This window comes from Branchiostoma floridae, chromosome 5, assembly GCF_000003815.2.
Source record: "Branchiostoma floridae strain S238N-H82 chromosome 5, Bfl_VNyyK, whole genome shotgun sequence".
Lineage (NCBI taxonomy): Eukaryota > Metazoa > Chordata > Leptocardii > Amphioxiformes > Branchiostomatidae > Branchiostoma > Branchiostoma floridae.
In genome coordinates, this window is record NC_049983.1 from 22,671,693 (window position 1) to 22,691,475 (window position 19,783).

Genomic DNA, 19,783 nt, shown 5'->3' on the forward strand with positions numbered 1-19,783 from the left:
CAGGATCGCAGGTCTGCAGAACGAGTCTCTCCTGCCCTTAAACAGCTGTTGATAGTTTCTAAACGTCCCCTCCTCCTGTCTCCGACACTTATTTCTCCATGTTTCTCCCCAGGATCGCTCACTTGCCACTAGTTCTGGGTGTTGCACATACCGGTAGTGGCCAGAGAGCTGCATGCGCCTTTGCCCGATCTTATCACTTAGTCTAGGCAGGTTACCATATAGTGCTGTATTTCTTACTAGTCCTCCCATGACACAGTGAATTAAAATGGATTGATATCACTTTCACTTTCCTTAGGATCGCCGGTCTGCAGAATGAGTCCCTGCTCCTGAAGCAGCAGGCGGAAGAGTCCAAGTTCGGGGGCCGGCCCGGCAGCAGGGGGGCAGGGGGGGAGCAGGACAGGCTGCAGGGCATGCTGGACAGGATGAAGGACGAGAATCAGAGGGTGAGGATTTGGGAACCTCTTCTTGATCTCTGTCTGTATAGCCAGTATAACCCTTCAGTATAAAACACCAGCATGAATACCTTTTGGGTTTAGTAGAACTGCAGTTGGGATTTCGGAACCTTTTTTTGATCAGTTTCTGTATAGCCAGTATAACCCTTCAGCATAAAACTTTGGTATAGCTATCCTTTTGGGTTCAGAAGAACTGCAGATAAGGTTTGGTGATTGCAGATTTCTAGATTAATCATTTGTGCTTAGAATCCCACTTCTTATTGGCAAAGTTGTCTGAATGCAGCCCAGCTCAACTTACCTATCACACCTATGTACAAAAGTTAAATGTACACCCTGATGCTCCATGCCCAACACCTCTGAAGTTCTATTAGTGTTTAGCAAACAAAGTCTTGGATTAGCAAAACAAAGTATCAAATTAGCAAACAAAGTCTTGGATTAGCAAGCAATGTATTGGATTAACAAACAAAAATCCTGGATTAGCAAGCAATGTCTTAGATTAGCAAATAGACTCTTGGCTTAGCTACTTGTTGAACTAACCAACAGAATAGATCTAAATCCTTTGCTGTACATTTGTTCACATCTAGAAGACAGTCTAGTTATCTTTATTAGTTTAGCAAACAAAGTTTTGAATTAGCAAACAAAGTCTTGGATTAGCAAAACAAAGTCTTGGATTAGCAAACAAAGTCTTGGATTAGGAAAACAAAGTCTTGAATTAGCAAGACAAATTCTTGGTTTAGGAAAAAAGTCTTGAATTAGAAAACAAGGTCCTTAATTAGCAGGCAATGTCTTGGATTTAAGCAAACAAAAGTCTGTGATTAGCAAACAATGTCATAGATTAGCAAACAATGTCTTAGATTAACAAATAGACTGTTGTTTAGCCTTGGCTTGGCTGTATGTCAAACTAACCAACAGAATACAATTTAAACCCGGTGTTGTACATTTGCTGACAGTTGAAGGACAGTCTGGAGGAGAAGAACAAGTCCCTGACAGACACGGTGAACATGATGAGGGAGGAGATGAGGAGTCAGGACATGAACCGGAGCTCATCTAACATGGAGTACCAGCGCATGCAACAGGTCAGGAGTCTTTCTGTAGATGCAGTAACTGTCCAACTACAGCAGGGGGGCTATTTGAACTTGAACTGGAGCACCTCCAACAACCAGTTCTCATCTCTCTGTAGATACTGTTAGTCAGTTAGATTAAAATCCTTCCCATACCCACACAAGGGGCTAGTCAGGAGCATCTCCAATGTGGAGTACCAGCGTATGCAGCAGGTCAGGAGTCAAAACCTTTCTGTAGAATAACAGCTGGAGTTTTCCCTTACATTTTAGAGTATACATGTAGGTGTAGTGTCCATCATTTTTGTAGCCACTACAGCAAAGAGCTACTTAGGAGCTACCAGAGTTCTTCTAATGTGGTGTACCATAACATGCAAGACTCAGCTTGCATCTTTCTGTAGATATTGTTAGTAAGCTATGATCCACCCACACCCGCACAAGGGGCTAGTCAGGACATGTTGTGAGGATTGAAAAGAAGCAAGAACTACATTATGTACTTGTATCTCTTACTAACAAGTGCATGTGCCCCCAGTGGTAAAGATTACTATTGTTGGACATGATATGTTGCTCAAATGTATATTGTCTGTGTTGTTCAATATCCCCCTGGTCTGGCTCTAAATTCTATGGATTTTTCTTTTGCGAGGTAAGTTTTTATTGTTTCCCATGGCCAGCACCCTTGGGCACCTGTATTTTTAAGCTAAACAACACAAGCTTCAGTCTCATCATCAGGAATGCAAACCCATGAAAATGAATACCACAATAAGCAGTCTTTGGGTAGTGTGTGAGGACACCGGGAATACACAGGCCACCATAGAATGCTTTGTTTCTGTCTGGCACTTACACATTATAACTAGCCTTTTCTCTTCAAGGTTAGGGTAAAACCAATGCAAAAGCATTATGTAGGAGTATGAAAATGATACAGAATTGCACTTGCTTGAAGAAAGAAGTCTCGTGTAAATTGCACCAGAAAGTCAGACAAAATGAATGCATTTTTTTCACACACATACAATCCTTTCTGGTCTGAGCCTTAGTCAGTGCAACACATTGTTTCCACTGGAAGGGCTGGTGCATGAAGCTGAGAGAAACTGCAGTCTGTTCATATGATGATTATCAATGAGGGTACAGTGTACATGTACATGTACTTTTATTTAGCTGACCAAATGTTGTCCCCCACAGGAGCTGTCTGATGCGATGAAGAGGGTCTCCCTTGCTGAGGCTGCACTGGAGGGAGTCAAAAAGGTTTGAAGTACTTTTTTTTTTTCAAGGCCAGAATTTCTTCTTGGTTCAATAGTGATAGGTGTGCTCTTTCTGTTAAAGAGTCGATTTTTGGTTATTCTCCATCTGAACAAGCAACCTATAATTGAGAAATGGTGTAAAATCAGCTTTGCCTTAGATTTGACCATGATGGAATATTTTGGGTATTTGATTATGATTTGTCATATTGCATGTCATGTTAGATTTATTCACCGATGTATTATCTTTTATTCCTTTGCAGGCCAAAGACGGTCTGGAGATTGAGAAAAATGCTCTCCAGGGAGAGATTGAGAGACTGAAGAGCAAGGTATTGGTGTTGGCAGTATTGACTTTAATGTTTATTGTGCACATTACTGAAACTGCCATAATGGGCATTGTTACGAAGCATAGATATTATAAAATACATGATGTAAGTATTTTTAAAATCTTGTGTTGACAGCAAAGTTTTATGCATTTTTTCTATTCATGAACACAATGCTACATATACCAGATGTACATCAATGGTTAAGTATTCACCAATTCTTTGTTCATCCGTGATACAGGTGATGGGCCTAGAGGAACAGAGACACGATTCCCAGACTAAGATTCGGGAGCTCCAGGACCATGCAAAAGAGATGGAGAGACACTCAGTCGACCCGCAGAGAAAGGTACACGTCATGATTGTGTGATTAAAACATTTACTTTCAATCCAACAAAAAGAAACAGCAACTTTAAGAAGTTTAATGTTACTATGGCCCTTCTCAGGGTTGCTGACTCAGATACTACAGTAGCTGTACAGACCTTTGACCAGTCCTGACTAACAAAACTTGACTTTAGCAGTAGTGGTTCAAAGCTGCCTCTAAGCCTCTAAATCTGTGTCCTTTCCCTAATATGTTTGATGGGCCCTACATGTATTTTAGATTTGTTTAGTTCTCTCACAAACTTATCTTATACTTTGCTCAACATTTTTGAATGTGACGAATTAGTAAGCGAAATTTGTTATGTTGCAGTTTTATCGTGTTGGGTTTTACACTAATCGTTAAAATTGAAGTTGTAAAGTTAGAATTCTAATGATTAGGCTTATGGTGTGCATGCAAGAGTATACAATTCCTATCCAGACAATGACTTGAATAGTTAATGTTGAAAGGAATCTAGTGCCTGGCAAATCCCTGAGATACTGTAAATGCAGAAATTTTTGCGGTGGTTTTATGTTCGCAGTTTTCTTGTTGCCAATTCACCATGAACTTAAAACCACTGCGAACATTTTTCAATGGCAGTAAGAGACTAACAACTTGCATAGTGCTTCCGCGAACTTAAAACCACCGTAAACAGTCTTCTTTCCTGCTACCACGTAATTAAATCCCCGCAAACTTAAAAGCATTTATAGTAGTGTTATACAAATTCATCTGGCTGTATTATAATCAGACCATGTTGTTTTCAGGCAGAGCTGGAGACGTCTGTACAGAAGCTTCAGATGGAGAAGGCCCAGCTGGACGCCACCCTGAAACACGAGCAGACTCGGGCAGAGATGATGCAGAAAGACCTGGAGGACTCGCACAAGGTGAGCAAACTCTAACTTTCCATGGCTCTATGGAGACCCTCCCCACAGGACGTTACCAGTGGGAGGCTTGCCAGACTTGTGTTTTAGTTAAGCTGAAGGTGGGGGCTAGCAGACATGGGCAGAGATAATGCAGAAAGACCTGGACTACTCGCACAAGGTGGGGATGGTCTGCAGAATGTAAACTCTCACTCACTCTTCTAGCTAGGCTCCATAGAGCCCCTCACCACAGGACCTTACCAGTGGGAGGGTTGCCAGACTTGTGTTTTAGTTAAGCTTAAGGTGGGGGCTAGCAGACACAGGCCAATATGGTAAAGAAAGATCTGGAGTACTCGCACAAGGTGAGGATGGTCTGCAGAACGTAAACTCTCACTCACTCTCCTAGCTAGGCTACATAGAGCCCCTCCCCATCTGTGCCACTCCCCAGCACTCACTGAAGTCCCTCTCTGTCTGTGTAAGACAAAATCCCACTGTCCAGGGCTCTATGAGCCCCACTTGGTGAAGTCTGACCAGTGGAAAAGTAGTATACGTTTACTTTTTCGTACTTAAGAGATGAAAGAATTTATTTTTTTTAGAGGTTGCATCACATACTGTATTATGTTGTTTGCCCCTACCAGGTGAGGTCCAGTCTGGAGGCCCTGGTCGCCAACCTGAAGACGTCCAACGTTCACTTGGAGGACAAACTCAGTGTAAGTGTGAGAAAGTCATTCGACAAATTTGAAAGAAACATCCAATCTGCTCTTTCAGATGAGTAGATAACGAAACGTAGAACTCTTTTCTTTCAATGTTGTCTGATTGTTGACTCATGAACAGGAGAATGCATTCTGATGGGTGCTTCTTATCTTTTGGTATATGTACATATTTAACTTTTAACCCACCATGCATAAAAATTTCATGTTAATACTAAGCTGTAACTATGTGGTTAACTGTATACTATCTCTGGACCAAGTACAGTCAGTTAGAACACATCTGATGCTTTTAAGATTCTCCTTGCTATATGTTTTGTAGTATTTTGCAAAGATCTAATTTTGTGGGTTTGTTCACCAGGAGGAGGCAGCCAATCGCAGCCTGTTTGCTCGTGATGCGGAGGACTCCAGGGCATTGTGGGAGAGCGAGGTCAAGTCCAGGTCAAAGCTGGGACTCAGGGTGAGTGTGACCTTCTCAACTAGCCACTGGGCACACCAACAATACTTATATCTGACACTCACTCAGGGTTGGACAAGTTTTCTAAAATTCACTTGTCCTATCGGGCCAGCACATAAAAAATTTACTTGCCCGAACCAACTTTTCACTTGCCCAAAATTCAAATGACGGTCACTTTTATATGCATTGTCACTTCCAGCAATGGAATTCTTATTATTGCCTTTAGTTTTCAATGTTGGCCATTTCTTGATGTTGTGACTGTAGAAGATAACATTAGTATAAAATCTCACTCAAAGGAAAAATCTTACTTGCCCGATCGGGCAAGTGGGGTAGGTCATGCACTTGCCCGAACAGCAATTTCACTTGGACAATAGGGCTAGTGGACTTGTCCAACCCTGCTAACTGCCTGCTATTGTAGTAATGTCTGTCTGCTATTGTGCTGTGTCCACATTGATTTCAGGAAGTCAGTTACAATTACTTGCTTCCAATGGAAATTGCCTGACAATGAGATCCTGATGAGATTTGTATGTTTGTAAGCCAAAGTTGGTCACCTGACATCAATACACATGCTTCATGGACATCACTTCTAGTGCACAATCATTCCTCAGGGCTCGAAATACTTTTTTCTGCATACCTGCACTGGTGCAGGTAACGTTGAAAATTACCTGCACCAGGCAAACTTTACCTACACCAAACTGAGTTAAGGAGTATGAATCGTACTAAAATTGTTTAGGAACCATTTCTATTTTTTCTTTAATATATTATACTTAATAGTTAGTAACAGTCAATGCAGCTAATAGCAATCCATATACATCTAAATCAAAGGAAATTTATGTGTAAAACCCAGTACATGGACCAGTGCAGGTTATTTGCAGGTAGATACCAGAAATACCTGCACAGCTCCAATTTTACCTGCACTAACCTGCATATAATTGCAGGTGGTATTTCGAGCCCTGTTCCTGTATGAAGAAATGAGATGCATGAAAGACTGCTTGTGAATGGCTCTCACTGATATGTACAACACATTGAATAATACATGTTCCACAGAGCAACTATTTTGGCAGAGTATAATTGAATCTTAATAATTGATCAATTTGCATGTCAGTGTTTTAGTAGTGAGTGCATGCAGTTTTTTTTTCCTTCTTTTCTCTTGTTGCATGCATGGCTTTTTTAAACCATCTCACTACTATTGATTATCAAGAAAAACCTGCTTAAAGAGGAGAAATGTGTAACACAATGATTACATATTAAGACATCATAACACATAAATAAACATTATCTTTTCTGTTTGCTGTAGATTGCACAGCTTGAAAGAGAAAAGGCAGAGGCACATACAGGAGTGGACGAGGTTTGTGGCTATCAGCTTTGCTTTTTATTTGCTTCAGTTTTAGTCTTTCTCTTTGCTGTCATCAGTATAACCATCTGTAGGACAACTGCATACAGTTTGTGCATGTAATTATGTATGTATGTCTGTAAGGATTGAGTAAGTGGTCTACATACATGTATAATCGTCAGTGATCCTGATTATGAACTAGAAGGTCCAGAGTTCAAATCAGGGCTGTTAAAAAATACCCAAATTGCAGGCTACTGGAAACGGCTTGATGCAGTGAATGGAACATTGAGCTGTGGGCATTGTTTATTGTGGTTGGGACATTTCCCTGGTAGATCTAACATCAACTCTCCCTGTCCTGTGATGGATCTACAGCTGCTCCATCTAGCTCGAGTTTTGTGGATTTTACAATATTAATATAGACAGTGTATAACACCAACTCACTGTCCAGCTATATACTGATCAATCTATACTGTACAGTTACTCCCCTCTAGCTTGAGAGTTACATTAATTTTGCAATATTGTTTTCCTCACATTAACTTTTGTAGTGACCTCTTCACCGAAACTTCACATCACACTCTGAATATGTGTTTCCAGTGTACTGTAACTGTAACTATGCATTTTATGTAAAGTTTACTATAATGTTTTCCTGTTTCCACACTGTAGGAGAAGAGGAGGATAAAGAGGATGGCAGAGCTGAAGAAAATGTCTGAGGAGAAGATGCATGAGGAGATGCAGAGGTGAGTAACAACAACAACTTAAGAAAGGGCAGCCATACTTTCTAATATATGTCAATGACAACACTTCAGATTGTAACATGATAACATAACAGGATAGCTTTATTTCTGGATATCAGCTACCTCTTGGTCTTCAGCCCTGTTATCTGTTTAAAGCTATGTCTTGTACAGCCATTGGCTGCTAAACTTGGCAGTGTATTCAAAGCAATATATACTGCCTTTATATCACAGTGGTCCTCTCTTCAAACAGAAATGCATGACTACAGGAGGACCTGGTTACAGTAGCCACCAAACCCTTGGTTTTCAGTGCTGTTTATAAATTACTGGTACAGTGACAGGCTCGTCATTGAACCCACAATACAGTTATTAGACTGCCCTTTACATTCCTTTATCCCTCCCTCCTAACAGAAACACCAGACTACAGGAGGACCTGGCCACAGCCAGGATGCAGCTCAGGGGGGCCAAGAAGAAACTCAAGGTCGGAATTACAGCAAATAAGCTTTAACATGTATCTCACAGCTTTCATAATGTTATGCTACGAGGCTATTAAGTCTCTCTTCTCAATATGCAGTGGTTTGAATTTCAAATTTCAATTTGACGGACAATAAAAACATATCTGCATTAGTGTTAACATTTCAAAAAGCAAAGAAAAAAAGTTTGCTAATTCCAGTTTAAATCTTAAGTATCTTTTCTTTCTCTTTAAGGAAAGACAGACTAAAAACTTGACTAACATTCCATTGCAATACTATTTCTTCTGCAAACCACAGGAGTTCATGTCAGGTGACTGGGGCCAGGAGAGGAAGGCTCTGCAGGGAACCATCGAAACACTCAGGAAACAGGTCAGATTTACAGCGCTTATCTTTCTTTGGTCCTCTCTATTTCCTATGGACTAAAGGTAGTCTTCTTCTTAATGTGCTCGCCTAACTTCATAAAGCTGAAGACTCCGGACGCGGAATTTGGACCAGGGTCTATGGTTTGGCGGTGGTAGCTTTTACTTCTGTGCATTATTTTTGCGTGTGTGGAAGGGGGGTTATTGACGGGGGAGCCTAGCTCCTCTAGGGCAGGGGCACTACTCCCTGGCTGCCGCGCTGTAGGTAGGCAGCAGCGAGTACCCGTAACTCTAGTTGTAGCTTACATATTGGTTATGGCAGTCCTGGAGTAATGGAAGGAAAAGTTTTGAAATATCTTCTCGTTACACAATTTATTATATCATTTCGAAATTGGATAGAACAAAAATGACAATAGATGTGTTTTTCAACCTTAAAGTAAATATATTGATAGCTCAGTGGCAAATATAGATTGTAATAAGATAAATGTCTGAATCAGCCGTAATTACAATTTGCCATTGGCTCTTGTCAAATGTTCATTTACTCCTATTATATGATATAATATATGATGTACAATACAGTCAAACCTGTCTATAGCGGCCACTCAAGGGACTGGAGAAATATGGCCACTATAGAGAAAATGTTGATCAATTGACCACGAGCAAGCTACACATGATTTCAGTTCCCACTAATCTTTTTCACCAAGTAACATTTTCATTCACTGACAAAGACTAATGCACTTTAATGTTCAAGGCATGTATACCTTCTGCTACCGCCAAAATGACCCTGTCAGGAACTCCAATTCCTCGCAAACTACAATTTCAAACTTGGTGCAGGGTAACATAAGGCTGCAGTATGGTTGCAATAGGCGGTGTTTCTGTATCAACGGGACCGGAAATTGTGTGGCCGTGGCCGCGTTGGACAGGTGGCCGCTAGTCCTATTTCTTAATCATTACGAATCCAAGGGACTGACAAAAAGTGGCCACTATGGCCAGGTGGCTGCTAAGCAAAGGTGGACGCTAATACAGGTTTGACTGTATATACAATATGTGATGTACAAGCCATGTGACTGTCTGAAGGTGTTATGTACATTGAATGTTGTCAGGTTGGAGAGGTGAGAGGTCAGCTGGAGCAGGAGGAACAGATGAGAGCCAAGGCTGACATGCTCAATAGGCAGCTGCAGAATGGTAAGTTACACAGAATCAGGGTTCTAGCCAGCGTCCATTTTTCCGTCAATTGAAGCTTGACAGTATCTTCATAATACGCATAAACCATGGACAGTGTTTGGACATAAAGAAAGTGCTTACTATACAATGTTGGTTTACCTAACACTTAAATAATATCTTTTTTCCCTTTCAGATATGACATCATATAAGACAATGGAGAAGGAGGTCCAGAGATTCGAGAAGCTGAAGGAGCAAATCGAGGATGAATTCATCAAGTACAAGGTTGGTGTGGATATTTTGTAACTTAATGTGCATTTACTTTCAGCTTTCCTCCTCCATGTTTCTGAAAATGCAAATCATTGACTGTTATCATCATTCCAACAATTTAAGTCTTGGGTATTTCATATTCAGTCATGTTTTTGTCCAGTGCAATAATAGACACATACTTGAATATTTTTAGTCTGAGATGGCACTGGTACAGAATTAAGATGAAAACTTTCCATACTGTATATAGTGACTTCATCATGAAATCAAAGCACTGACTGCTGTAGAATGACAGTAACAAATTACACAAATTGCAACAACATAATTGTTTTGTATAATCTGCAATGTTAACAGCAAGGTCAGATATAATCTTTTACTGTTTCTACATCGCAGCTTTATATTGGAAAGAGAAGCCATACTATGATGATGGGAGCTCAGGTTTGATACTGTTATTAATTTTAGCTATCATGTTACTTTGTCTTTGGGTGGCTGCTTGAGTTCACTTTTCCTTTCTGCCCTGCACAGCAACATGTGGACTCAAACTTCGTAGACAAGTCCTATATTGACAACTACAAGAAACAGCTTGAGGCACAGGTATGCATGTCATGTAGCTCCTTCTCAAGTATTAATTTCAGTGTCACAAATCTTGGATAACTCCACCTTTCCTTTCCTGAGCCCTTTCGGTAAGCTTTGAAGTTTGAAATGCCTTTTTTTTGTGAATTGCACTTGTTGCATTGTTTAGTTTTTGTTTTAATTTACGGCAACACTTCAAACACTTCAATTTTGTTTTCTTTTCACATAGAGCTGATGAATGAATGTATATAATTGATAGTTATTCACGGAGCAACTTTTGGTGCCTTGTACATTTGCGCAATGCATGTAATAGTTACATCACACACACAAATTTTGATAGCAGTTGTTTGTTACATGGTATTTCATCATTCAGCAATCTCTTACATTTGTGCATGACAAATTTTACATCTCCTCACTCTTTGACTGCATATCAATGGCCAGATGGTTCTTATGTAGAGGTGGTCACCTATACAGGTTTGAAACTGAACTGGAAAAAAATAGCCAAGTAGAAGTTTCTGCCCTTTTGATATGCATATTTTTGTGTTTTCCTGGAACCCCCAGTCTCGTACAGAGCTGAACAGTAAGCTTCAGCAGCTGAATGTTACATGTATGTTGTTGTTCCCCCCAGTCTCGTACAGAGCTGAACAGCAAGCTTCAGCAAGTAAACGAGTACCTGGAAGGCCAGGCGCAGGCCCGCAACAAACTGGACAAACTCAGGGACAGCAACGATGAGAAGATACGCAGCGAGTATGAACAGTCCATGAATGGGCTCAAGGTAATGCAGACTTTTTTATTTTCAATGAGTTGCAACTATCTGTAGTCTGGCCTTCCTGATACTATTAGATAACTTTTATTATCTCTCTCTCTGATACAAAATAAATTTAAGATATATAGTTAAGTTTCACAACATCTATTGTAGATTGTCAAATAAAACAATATAGAAGACTAAACTTTTTGTTTTTGTTTTACACATTGAGAGTGAAACTAAACAATTGAGTTATGAAGTATTAAAAAAAAGCTAACTAACTAAGCTAAGTTAATATTGATACTATTATTGGACTAGTTAAACTGTAATTTCCAACACAAAAATTGGACTCACAAAAATTTGGGTGAGTCCAATTTTTATGTTGGAAATTACAGTTTAACTTGTCCAATAATGACTTCTACCAACACAGATGAACTTTCAAGTTATTGATACTATTAGTTATGTTAATATTGAGAGAAAATACTGTTTATCTCAAGAATTATGTGTGAAGTTTGACTGAAGAAAAAGATTATTAACTGTGCATTGCTGCAGGATGTCAAAGAAAGACTGACCAAAAATTTCTTGAATGTTCTATTCCCAGGGCGAGCTGGCCAGACTGAGGTCCTCCCTCAACGACAGCCTTACCCAGAGGGAAACAGTCATCGCAGAGAAAGACAGATTCATGGTAAAGAGTGTTTGTTTGTCAGTCTCTATATGATTGTGTCTTATCTTATATTGCAATGTTCCATCACTCTCAAAAGATTGAAGTTCTCAAGTTAGTTGGCTTTGGCATCTAAGTCAGGAAGAAGCATTTAAGTACTTTAATTTTGATTTTAAAGTTAATATGTGACCTGATACCAAGATGTAGACACCAACTTGTGGACTAAAGAGCATGCGTGATAAAGCATTTAGTGACTCTGCCTCTAGCAATATAGTTTGGGATTTTGAAATCTGGCTGTTGTCACTCACCCAACAATCATTTACATGCTGTTGGAAATAGTGGCAGTCTCTAAGACAGGATGTTTAACTGGTACAAAGTGTTCATTGTGCTCATCAAAACAGATATAGAGGAACTTCTATGGTACATAGAACTTGTAAACACTGTACATAGCATCTGCCTCTCTGTCACAACCAGTGGAAGATTACCTTGTTACCTTGAACATGGACATCTTTAGTACGCTTTCTTCCCCTTTGTAGCTTTCCCTCAGTTGGCTCCCAGAGGATAAGCTGGTTGGCTACTAGTTCTGTATGTCGGACACAGCGTCCGGCCAGCGCCATCCTCCGTTTCCTGATCTTTTGAGAGAGTCTAGGGAGGTCACCGTACATTACGGAGTTCCTCAAGAATTGAGGAAGATTAACTCTTCAGCAAGCTAAACTGGTAATTTTTCACATAAATTTTTACAAACATTTTCTCATCTTCCCGTCCCTGTTCCAGGAGAAGTACAACGAGGCAATAAAGAAGGCAGAACGTCTGAACTCTCAGCTGGAGAAGGAGAGGGAGAGGAACACTGAGTCTGTCACAAAACTCACGTGAGTCAAACAGAATATTTAGGTAGCAGGGCTCGAAATACTTTTTTCTTCATACCTGCACTGGTGCAGGTAACATTGAAAATTACCTGCACCAGACAAATTTTACCTGCACCACTCTGAATTTAGGAAGTATGGATCATACTAAAATTGTTCAGGAACCATTGCTATTTTTTTTCTTTTATACTTTATAGGTAGTAACATTCAATGCAGCTAATAACAATCCACATTACACTTACTTCATATGACATTTATGTATAAAACCCAGTGCAGGTTAGGTGCAGGTAGACACCAGGAAATACCTGCACAGCTCTAATTTTACCTGCACTAACATGCATATGCAGGTGGTATTTTGAGCCCTGGGTAGTGATTTTGTCCGTTGTAGAGAATTCACTTTGTGCTTACACTTTTCACCCCATCGGCGACATGTTAAACTTAATAATTGATGGTGCACGGATGCACGGTACCAATCATCAATTTATAATTTTTTTATTAGGACTCGATGTAATCTGTATCTCTGGTATATTTTATCTGACCCTTACATGTACCTCCCTCTTGGACTTGGAACAGATTCGCTTTTTTCTTTAAAGTGTAGATAAGTGCTCAGAACCAGATCGTCAGTTCGAACAGCAAGTTGACTAAAGAATGGTCCTAATTGGATAAAGTGTGCTATGACAGTATATTCAGCCCATGTTTTACATAGCACATACACGCATAAATAACAGGATTACATTGTAGAATGTTTTCCAGCTCTCCTGACTCAGAAGGTCATCAAAGCTCTCGGGGCCTGATTAATAATGTTTATTGCAAATTCTTGCCCGTGGGCTAATTGCAGGTAACATGAGAGATTCAGACAAAGTAAAAAACAATATCAAAGGTGTCTACTCTAGTCTAAAACTAGTAAAAGCTAACTCTAGGTCCTGGGTTATTGGGTTCGACTCCTTTTTTTAAGACAGTGGAAGATGAAAGATCCCACCTTTTCCATAATGTGTGGGTTTTGTAAGGGTTGATGAAAAAATCAATGAAAGGGTTGGTAGAAGCATGATTTACATGTCCACACCTACAGTCCCATGGCCACACCTGGGGCAATTACTGTCGGATTGAGGTCACTTGAGTGATGCCGAATGGCAGCTCGCTCCAGACCCTTGTGATTTAGCCCCGCCTATTGTAAGCTCCTCGCAACTCAGCCCCTGGCTGCAAAGAGAGAGTAGTCGGGCCATCCAATAATATTGCCGCTGGATTTCCAGCCAGGGAGGCAGTGTTGAGCTGCTGGAAATCCAGTCAGGGAGGCAGTGTTAAACAGGGCCGCTGGAAATCCAGCAAGGTTGGCAGTGTTGAACAGGGCCGCTGGATTTCCAGCCAGGGTGGCAGTCTTGTTCTGGACCACTGGAATTCCAGCCAAAGAATGATCTTGCTCTGGGCCGCTGGATTTCCAGCCAGAGTAGAAGTCAAATGGAAGCCGCTAGACATACAGCCAGACAAAAGCCTAGGGTAAGGCGCTGGAATTCCAGCCAGGGAAGCCAGTCTTGAGTAGGGTTTAGGAGTACATAATATCATACTATGCACAAATAGTACCCAGATCTAAAAATCGTGTCAACTTGAGACAAAGTCTCAAGTTGCATCTGAATCCGTTAGGGTCATGTGGTCACTCTACCTCCATGTCATGTCCATATATAATGTGCATTGTTTTACAGAGTGGAGAGACAGAAGTTACAGGACGTGAGTTCTGGCCTGCTGAACACCAGCATGGGCGGCACCCTGCACATCTCCAGCCTCATGAACAACTCAACTGACGGTGAGGACGCCCTGACCAGGAAGGTGGGGACCGCAATTACTATCTTCACTGTGCGCTCATTGGTTGATCATGAATCACATGATTTGCCCCACCATATAAGTACAGAACAGACCACCTATCTGTCTCTCTTTGGATTCATCCGCACCGCCGATAAGCGGGGTGAAGGCGACCCAGGAAGATTTGGGCAGAAGGCTGTTGGTTGGGTTTGGGAGAAGACGTTCCTTGTCTTAAGAAGCTTCCCACCCACCCACCCTCTTCTTAAGGCATGAGATTTGAAGGGTCTGCTTTCGCCACGCGACTTCGGTTACTCCCCATATCTTAATCACCTACGAAGGATGAACCAATGAGTGCGCACTGTGAATAGGAAACTTTCTCTTGAAGGTGAAAGTTCCTCTGTGTTAACATTTTGGTAGATGATGATGGCTGTTTCTTCGTATCCAAAGATCAATGGTAGGCAGACAAGGTTGGTTAGGCGACCAGTCTGCCTGGCCTGCACGTGACTTTTTAAGGTGAAGGAGGGGTGTGCACTTCCTTCTCCACCCTCTCGTCTACTGGCGCACTAAGTCCCACAGGGACAGAACTGTATGTCACGTGAGATGGCCCCAGCAGATGCAGGTTTATTACTTGGAGTTTCCGTCTCCTTGGAGGACTATTTTGGTATAATTAGAGTCAACTGCAGGGCTCGAGGTCTCCCCTATACACAAAGTATTTTCCAACGTATGTGTATGGACTCATCAAATCTTTAATCAAGGAACATCAGGAATTTTGTATTAGAAACTGCTTTTCTAATGTCACATGATTACAGTCCCTTCATGTAACAGCTTGGTGCAACTCTTAATTATTAAGTGCAATGGTGAAAATCATGAATTGTTCTTTATTGTGCCCGTTAGGTGAGACAAGAGCTGGACAGGAGCATCGCCCATCACATGTCAAGACGTGAGTTTCTTCCCCATCATTAGCTGGACTGAATCTAAGGCCATGTTGATTTGATCATATGGATGACATCCGTCTGCGCATCAATTTTTGGCCGTTTCCAAAAAAATGTAAAGGACATCCTTGCTTTATGAACATAATTTCTTTTGCCAATGCACGTCAACACCATGATTATCAAAATCTTAGAGCGGTGAATCAGTGGTCACAGAAACAATGATATAATTGCTTTTTTTTGGTAAATGTTATCTTTTGCAGACCATCAGTACATTTTGGGCAAAGTTTACATTAATTAGCCATAGGACATTGTGATCCTAAAGTATATGTATTCTATACACAAATGTACACTTCGGAATCCTGAAATCAATTAGAAGTGAATTTGAAGTTGACGCATTCTGATTTCTACATGTCCCCATTCAGCGCCCACCAGCCTTGGCCCCAGTCGCTCTAGACGGGAGTCGCCAATGAAAGACAACGACAGCGCCTACCTCAACAGCCTACGCAGGAACTACTTTGTGTAGCACAACAACACGGGGCCATGTTTTCCTACTCATAAGGCCACACCAATTTAATTTCTTGGTTCACGGATTTTTTCATAAAAAATATGGAGCGAGAGGGCGAAATAAAAATAGAAATAAAAATTGTAAAATGGTTGGGGTAAAGGTAACGGCTAATCCAAAACATAAAGAAAAAAGTTTTCAGCTTGAAAAAAGTACAAAAACACTATTTTTGTACAGTAACAGCACCTGTGCCCACATTTTAAGGAGCTTATAATATAAAGGCCAATTTGCTACCCCAGAAAGTTGGTGAATGGTTTCATTAATGGTGAAAATTTGCTGAGTGGTAATTTTTATTTTTATTTTTTTTTCCAAAAAATAGGAGCGAGCGAATCCGTGAACCAAGAAATTAAATCGGTGTGGCCTAATGCGTCCAAAAGTTGTGACTATGTCCTCTCATCCACTGTGCAATTCTGAGGCCATGTAGCAAAGTTTCTGTATCAAATTGTTAAGGTTGCAAAGAAACGCTACAGTTCATGTGGCAACATTGTATCGGAAGCAATGTTTGTATCGTTCCAGAAAGCCATATCTGGTTCCTTCCATGCAGTGTTTTACAATCTTGTTCCATAACTGGCAAGTTCATGTTTTTCTCTCATGTTGTGTATTTAAATGGCACTTAAAGTATATATTTTGTGCTGATATGTAATCAAGAACATTTTTGAAATAAACTGTTACATTTATTATGTTACTCCGTCCAGTATCGATAGCTATCTTTTTTGTACATGTACTTTTTCCCAGTTGCAAAGCCAGAGGTGTCTAATTATGCATACAAAGTTAATGCAATACATGTAAATTTTACGGACTTCATATTAAGATCCACTGCTCAGAAACATATTATGGATTTTATTGAATTTATACAAGTTTTATGGAATACATAATCCTCACTAGGGCTGGGTATCGGTACAGCGTACCGGTACAAAACCGGTTTTTCTTATTGGATCGGTCCAGAAAAACCGGACCTAAAAAGATTAGGTGGACCGGATGTTGGACCGATTAGAAAATTAACAGATTATTTTATCAGGCTTTCACATGTTTTGGCGCTTGCAGGTGGAAGAAAATGACAAGAGTGAAGTAGAGTAGAGTTTATAGTAATTTCTACCAAGTTTTACAGCCAATCGTACAGGTGCAGTTAGCGTTGAAGGATTTTAAAACGCCAGTGTAAGTCTAATACTCCACCAAACAGATCTCTTTGTAGTGAAATGGACCATTGGTATGAATCATACTGCATCAGGTCCAGGTTCAGGTCCGGACCCGGACCTGGACCTGAATTTTCTGTACCGGTACCCAGCCCTAATCCTCACTATTTGTAAAACTATACATTCTGTAACATTCCCATGTTTCTGACTAGTGAATTGTACAAATTTTGTAGAATTTGTATGAATTCGTAAAATTTACCCCAGAAAATGCTATCAAACATCATATGTTAATTTGTAGAAGCCGTCCAGCAAATAGAAAATAATCTGTGATATTCTGGTAACGAAAAGCAATCAAACCATCTTTGTTAAGACTAAGTCAAGTTTCCAAAGAAGTATGCTTGATATCCTTCAGATGATGTAAATGGTGTAAATATAAAGGGTAAGATATGACTGAAAGGGATGTGTTTCTTAAGATCTCATTGTCAGCAAAATCTTCTCAAAAAGGACCATTATGATATCTTTTAAGACTATTCTATTCTGTTCTATATAAGTGTGTACAGGTTGTTTTAACTGTCATTCACTGACCAGTGCAGGTTTTGTGTTGCTTCTATGTTTAACTTTGTGTCAGGTTTTACTGTTACAGTACAAGTTGTCAGTGTTGTAGCAGAGAGAGGGGAGGGTGTGTAGTACATTGTCTTTGTAAAGAGAGGTGCTGACATTTGTATATTTATATGTTTATAACATTTGATAATCACTCCATAGGGTAACTAACATTCTGCAATCTTCAAACCCGCCCGCACCTTAACTGTAAACTTATTTGAATATAAAATAATGGAGAAAGATCTGAATGTATATTAGCTGTACCCTGTCCAACATGGATCATGGTAAACTAACGTTTCAACCACAAAGGATCTTGAGCCCGTTACAAATTCAGTGAGTTTACATACATTTTTATGTACTTTTAATGTTGACATTTAATCTGGTGCAGACAGAATTTAGGGTTGAAGTCAACAGGAGTTGTTTTTTTTAAAACTTGTGGTACTACTGCAAGTGTTCGTTCTGTGCAAAAGAACTACTACCAGTTTTGTTTATATGTGTCATTGTCAAGAGTACAGTTGCTTCCTGGATCAATTCCGTAACCTTATAACTCTTTCTAATCCTTATTTTAATTAAGGGATGTTGCCAGCAGATCTGATGTGTGTTATTTTTGTACTGCAGAATTTTAATTGTGGTTTTAAGTGTATGTAAGCAATCTTGTTGTACTTGTTTATCGGCACCTGGTCTCATTAAAAGTACTTGTCGGTTTTATCGTGTCATTGGTATGTGTGACTTACCATTAATTCATGAGGAATTTTGTTTTCGAAGAACAGCTCGCTGAAGAATGATAGAGCTTGTAATTGCTAATATTTGTTTTCATCCGTCTATCCTAACTGCACAACCGGTTTGGAACTCCTCTATGACTTTTGCCCTGTAAGTCTCATTTGCAATCAACAAAACCAGCATGACATTTCATCTATGTTGGTAAAACACACGCACACACACACACATACATACATATATACGTCGACACATATACGTATGCACACAAGACTTGTCACAGTCAATTTTAGCTTATGTTGCAGTCTGTCCTTGGAATTGGGCGGGTAGCTAGATCCATATTTGGGGCGGCTGCACCATACTACACTATACTAAATTAAATGTAACCTTGTGCTTCAAAACTTCAATAACAATAAAAAGATTCCACGTCTCCATCTTCGCAGGTGAAAGCACACACGGACGCATACACATATTTCGACACATATACGTACTATGCACACAAAACTTGTCACAGTCAATTTTAGCTTATGTTGCACAGTCTGTCCTTGGAATTGGGCGGTAGGCTAGAGCAATGTTTGGGGCGGCTGCACCATACTACACTATACTAAATTAAATGTAACCTTGTGCTTCAAAACTTCAATGAATTTTTTTTTTTTAAATTCCACGACTCTCAACACAATAAGGTAGGTAAGGTAAAGCGGACTGGGGACGAAGCATGCCGTGTTTTTGTCAGCTCGAAGTGCAATGCGACTTCGACACGGCGCGCGTGTTTAGCCAAGCGCACCGGGACACCCCTACCCGATAAGTGTGTTGGGCACTTTTACCCACAAATTTTAGAAAAGGTGGGGCTTTTCGTCTCCCTCTGCTTCCAAAAAAGAAGTCAAAGTCAAACCCAACCTGTTTAGAAATAGCCAACACTAGTATTAAAGTAGAATATTGTTCATAACTGACCATTGTCACTTGTATATCTACTATGTTTATACCATGTACTTAGCAATTGCAATTAGCCCTCGGGCACGAACTTGCAAATAAACTTCTTTACGTGCAAAGCTTTGACGCCACTTGTGGCTTACGCCCGAAGCTCCCTCGGCACTACACACACACAAAATACACGAACAGCCAATGCAGATGATTGCCAGGTTATAGAATTTATTAGATAAAAACAAACTCATTCAGGTTGTAATATTGCCGTGTTTTTGTCAGCTCTAAGTGCAAAGCGACTTCGACACGGCGCGCGTGTTTAGCCAAGCGCACCCGGACACCCCTACCCGAAAAGTGTGTTGGGCTCTTTTACCCACAAATTTTAGAAAAGGATGGGCTTTTCGTCTCTCTCTGCTTCCAAAAAAAGAAGTCAAACCCAACCTGTTTAGAAATAGCCAACACTAGTATTAAAGTAGAATATTGTTCATAACTGACCATTGTCACTTGTATATCT

General features: G+C 40.3%; 1 protein-coding gene across 7 annotated transcripts in view; it reads left to right on the forward strand.

Moving 5' to 3' along the window:
- Positions 1–16,583, forward strand: part of LOC118415687 (ankyrin repeat domain-containing protein 26-like) — a 34,176-nt gene extending 17,593 nt beyond the window's left edge. For 6 of the 7 annotated variants that reach the window (XM_035820428.1, XM_035820424.1, XM_035820427.1 and 3 more), the window contains 21 exons: positions 296–443; positions 1,403–1,528; positions 2,687–2,749; positions 3,006–3,071; positions 3,307–3,411; positions 4,185–4,304; positions 4,919–4,990; positions 5,349–5,447; positions 6,742–6,792; positions 7,441–7,514; positions 7,920–7,989; positions 8,279–8,350; positions 9,444–9,525; positions 9,698–9,786; positions 10,294–10,362; positions 10,970–11,116; positions 11,688–11,771; positions 12,522–12,616; positions 14,308–14,431; positions 15,299–15,344; positions 15,759–16,009. In XM_035820428.1, coding sequence (XP_035676321.1) covers positions 296–443; positions 1,403–1,528; positions 2,687–2,749; positions 3,006–3,071; positions 3,307–3,411; positions 4,185–4,304; positions 4,919–4,990; positions 5,349–5,447; positions 6,742–6,792; positions 7,441–7,514; positions 7,920–7,989; positions 8,279–8,350; positions 9,444–9,525; positions 9,698–9,786; positions 10,294–10,362; positions 10,970–11,116; positions 11,688–11,771; positions 12,522–12,616; positions 14,308–14,431; positions 15,299–15,344; positions 15,759–15,859 — 1,903 coding nt within the window. In that variant the 3' untranslated portion in view covers positions 15,860–16,009. Of the gene's footprint in view, positions 1–295; positions 444–1,402; positions 1,529–2,686; positions 2,750–3,005; positions 3,072–3,306; positions 3,412–4,184; positions 4,305–4,918; positions 4,991–5,348; positions 5,448–6,741; positions 6,793–7,440; positions 7,515–7,919; positions 7,990–8,278; positions 8,351–9,443; positions 9,526–9,697; positions 9,787–10,293; positions 10,363–10,969; positions 11,117–11,687; positions 11,772–12,521; positions 12,617–14,307; positions 14,432–15,298; positions 15,345–15,758; positions 16,010–16,260 lie in introns of those variants that run through there. The other variant, XM_035820423.1, reaches the window with a different exon arrangement.
- Positions 16,584–19,783: the final 3,200 nt, after the last annotated feature.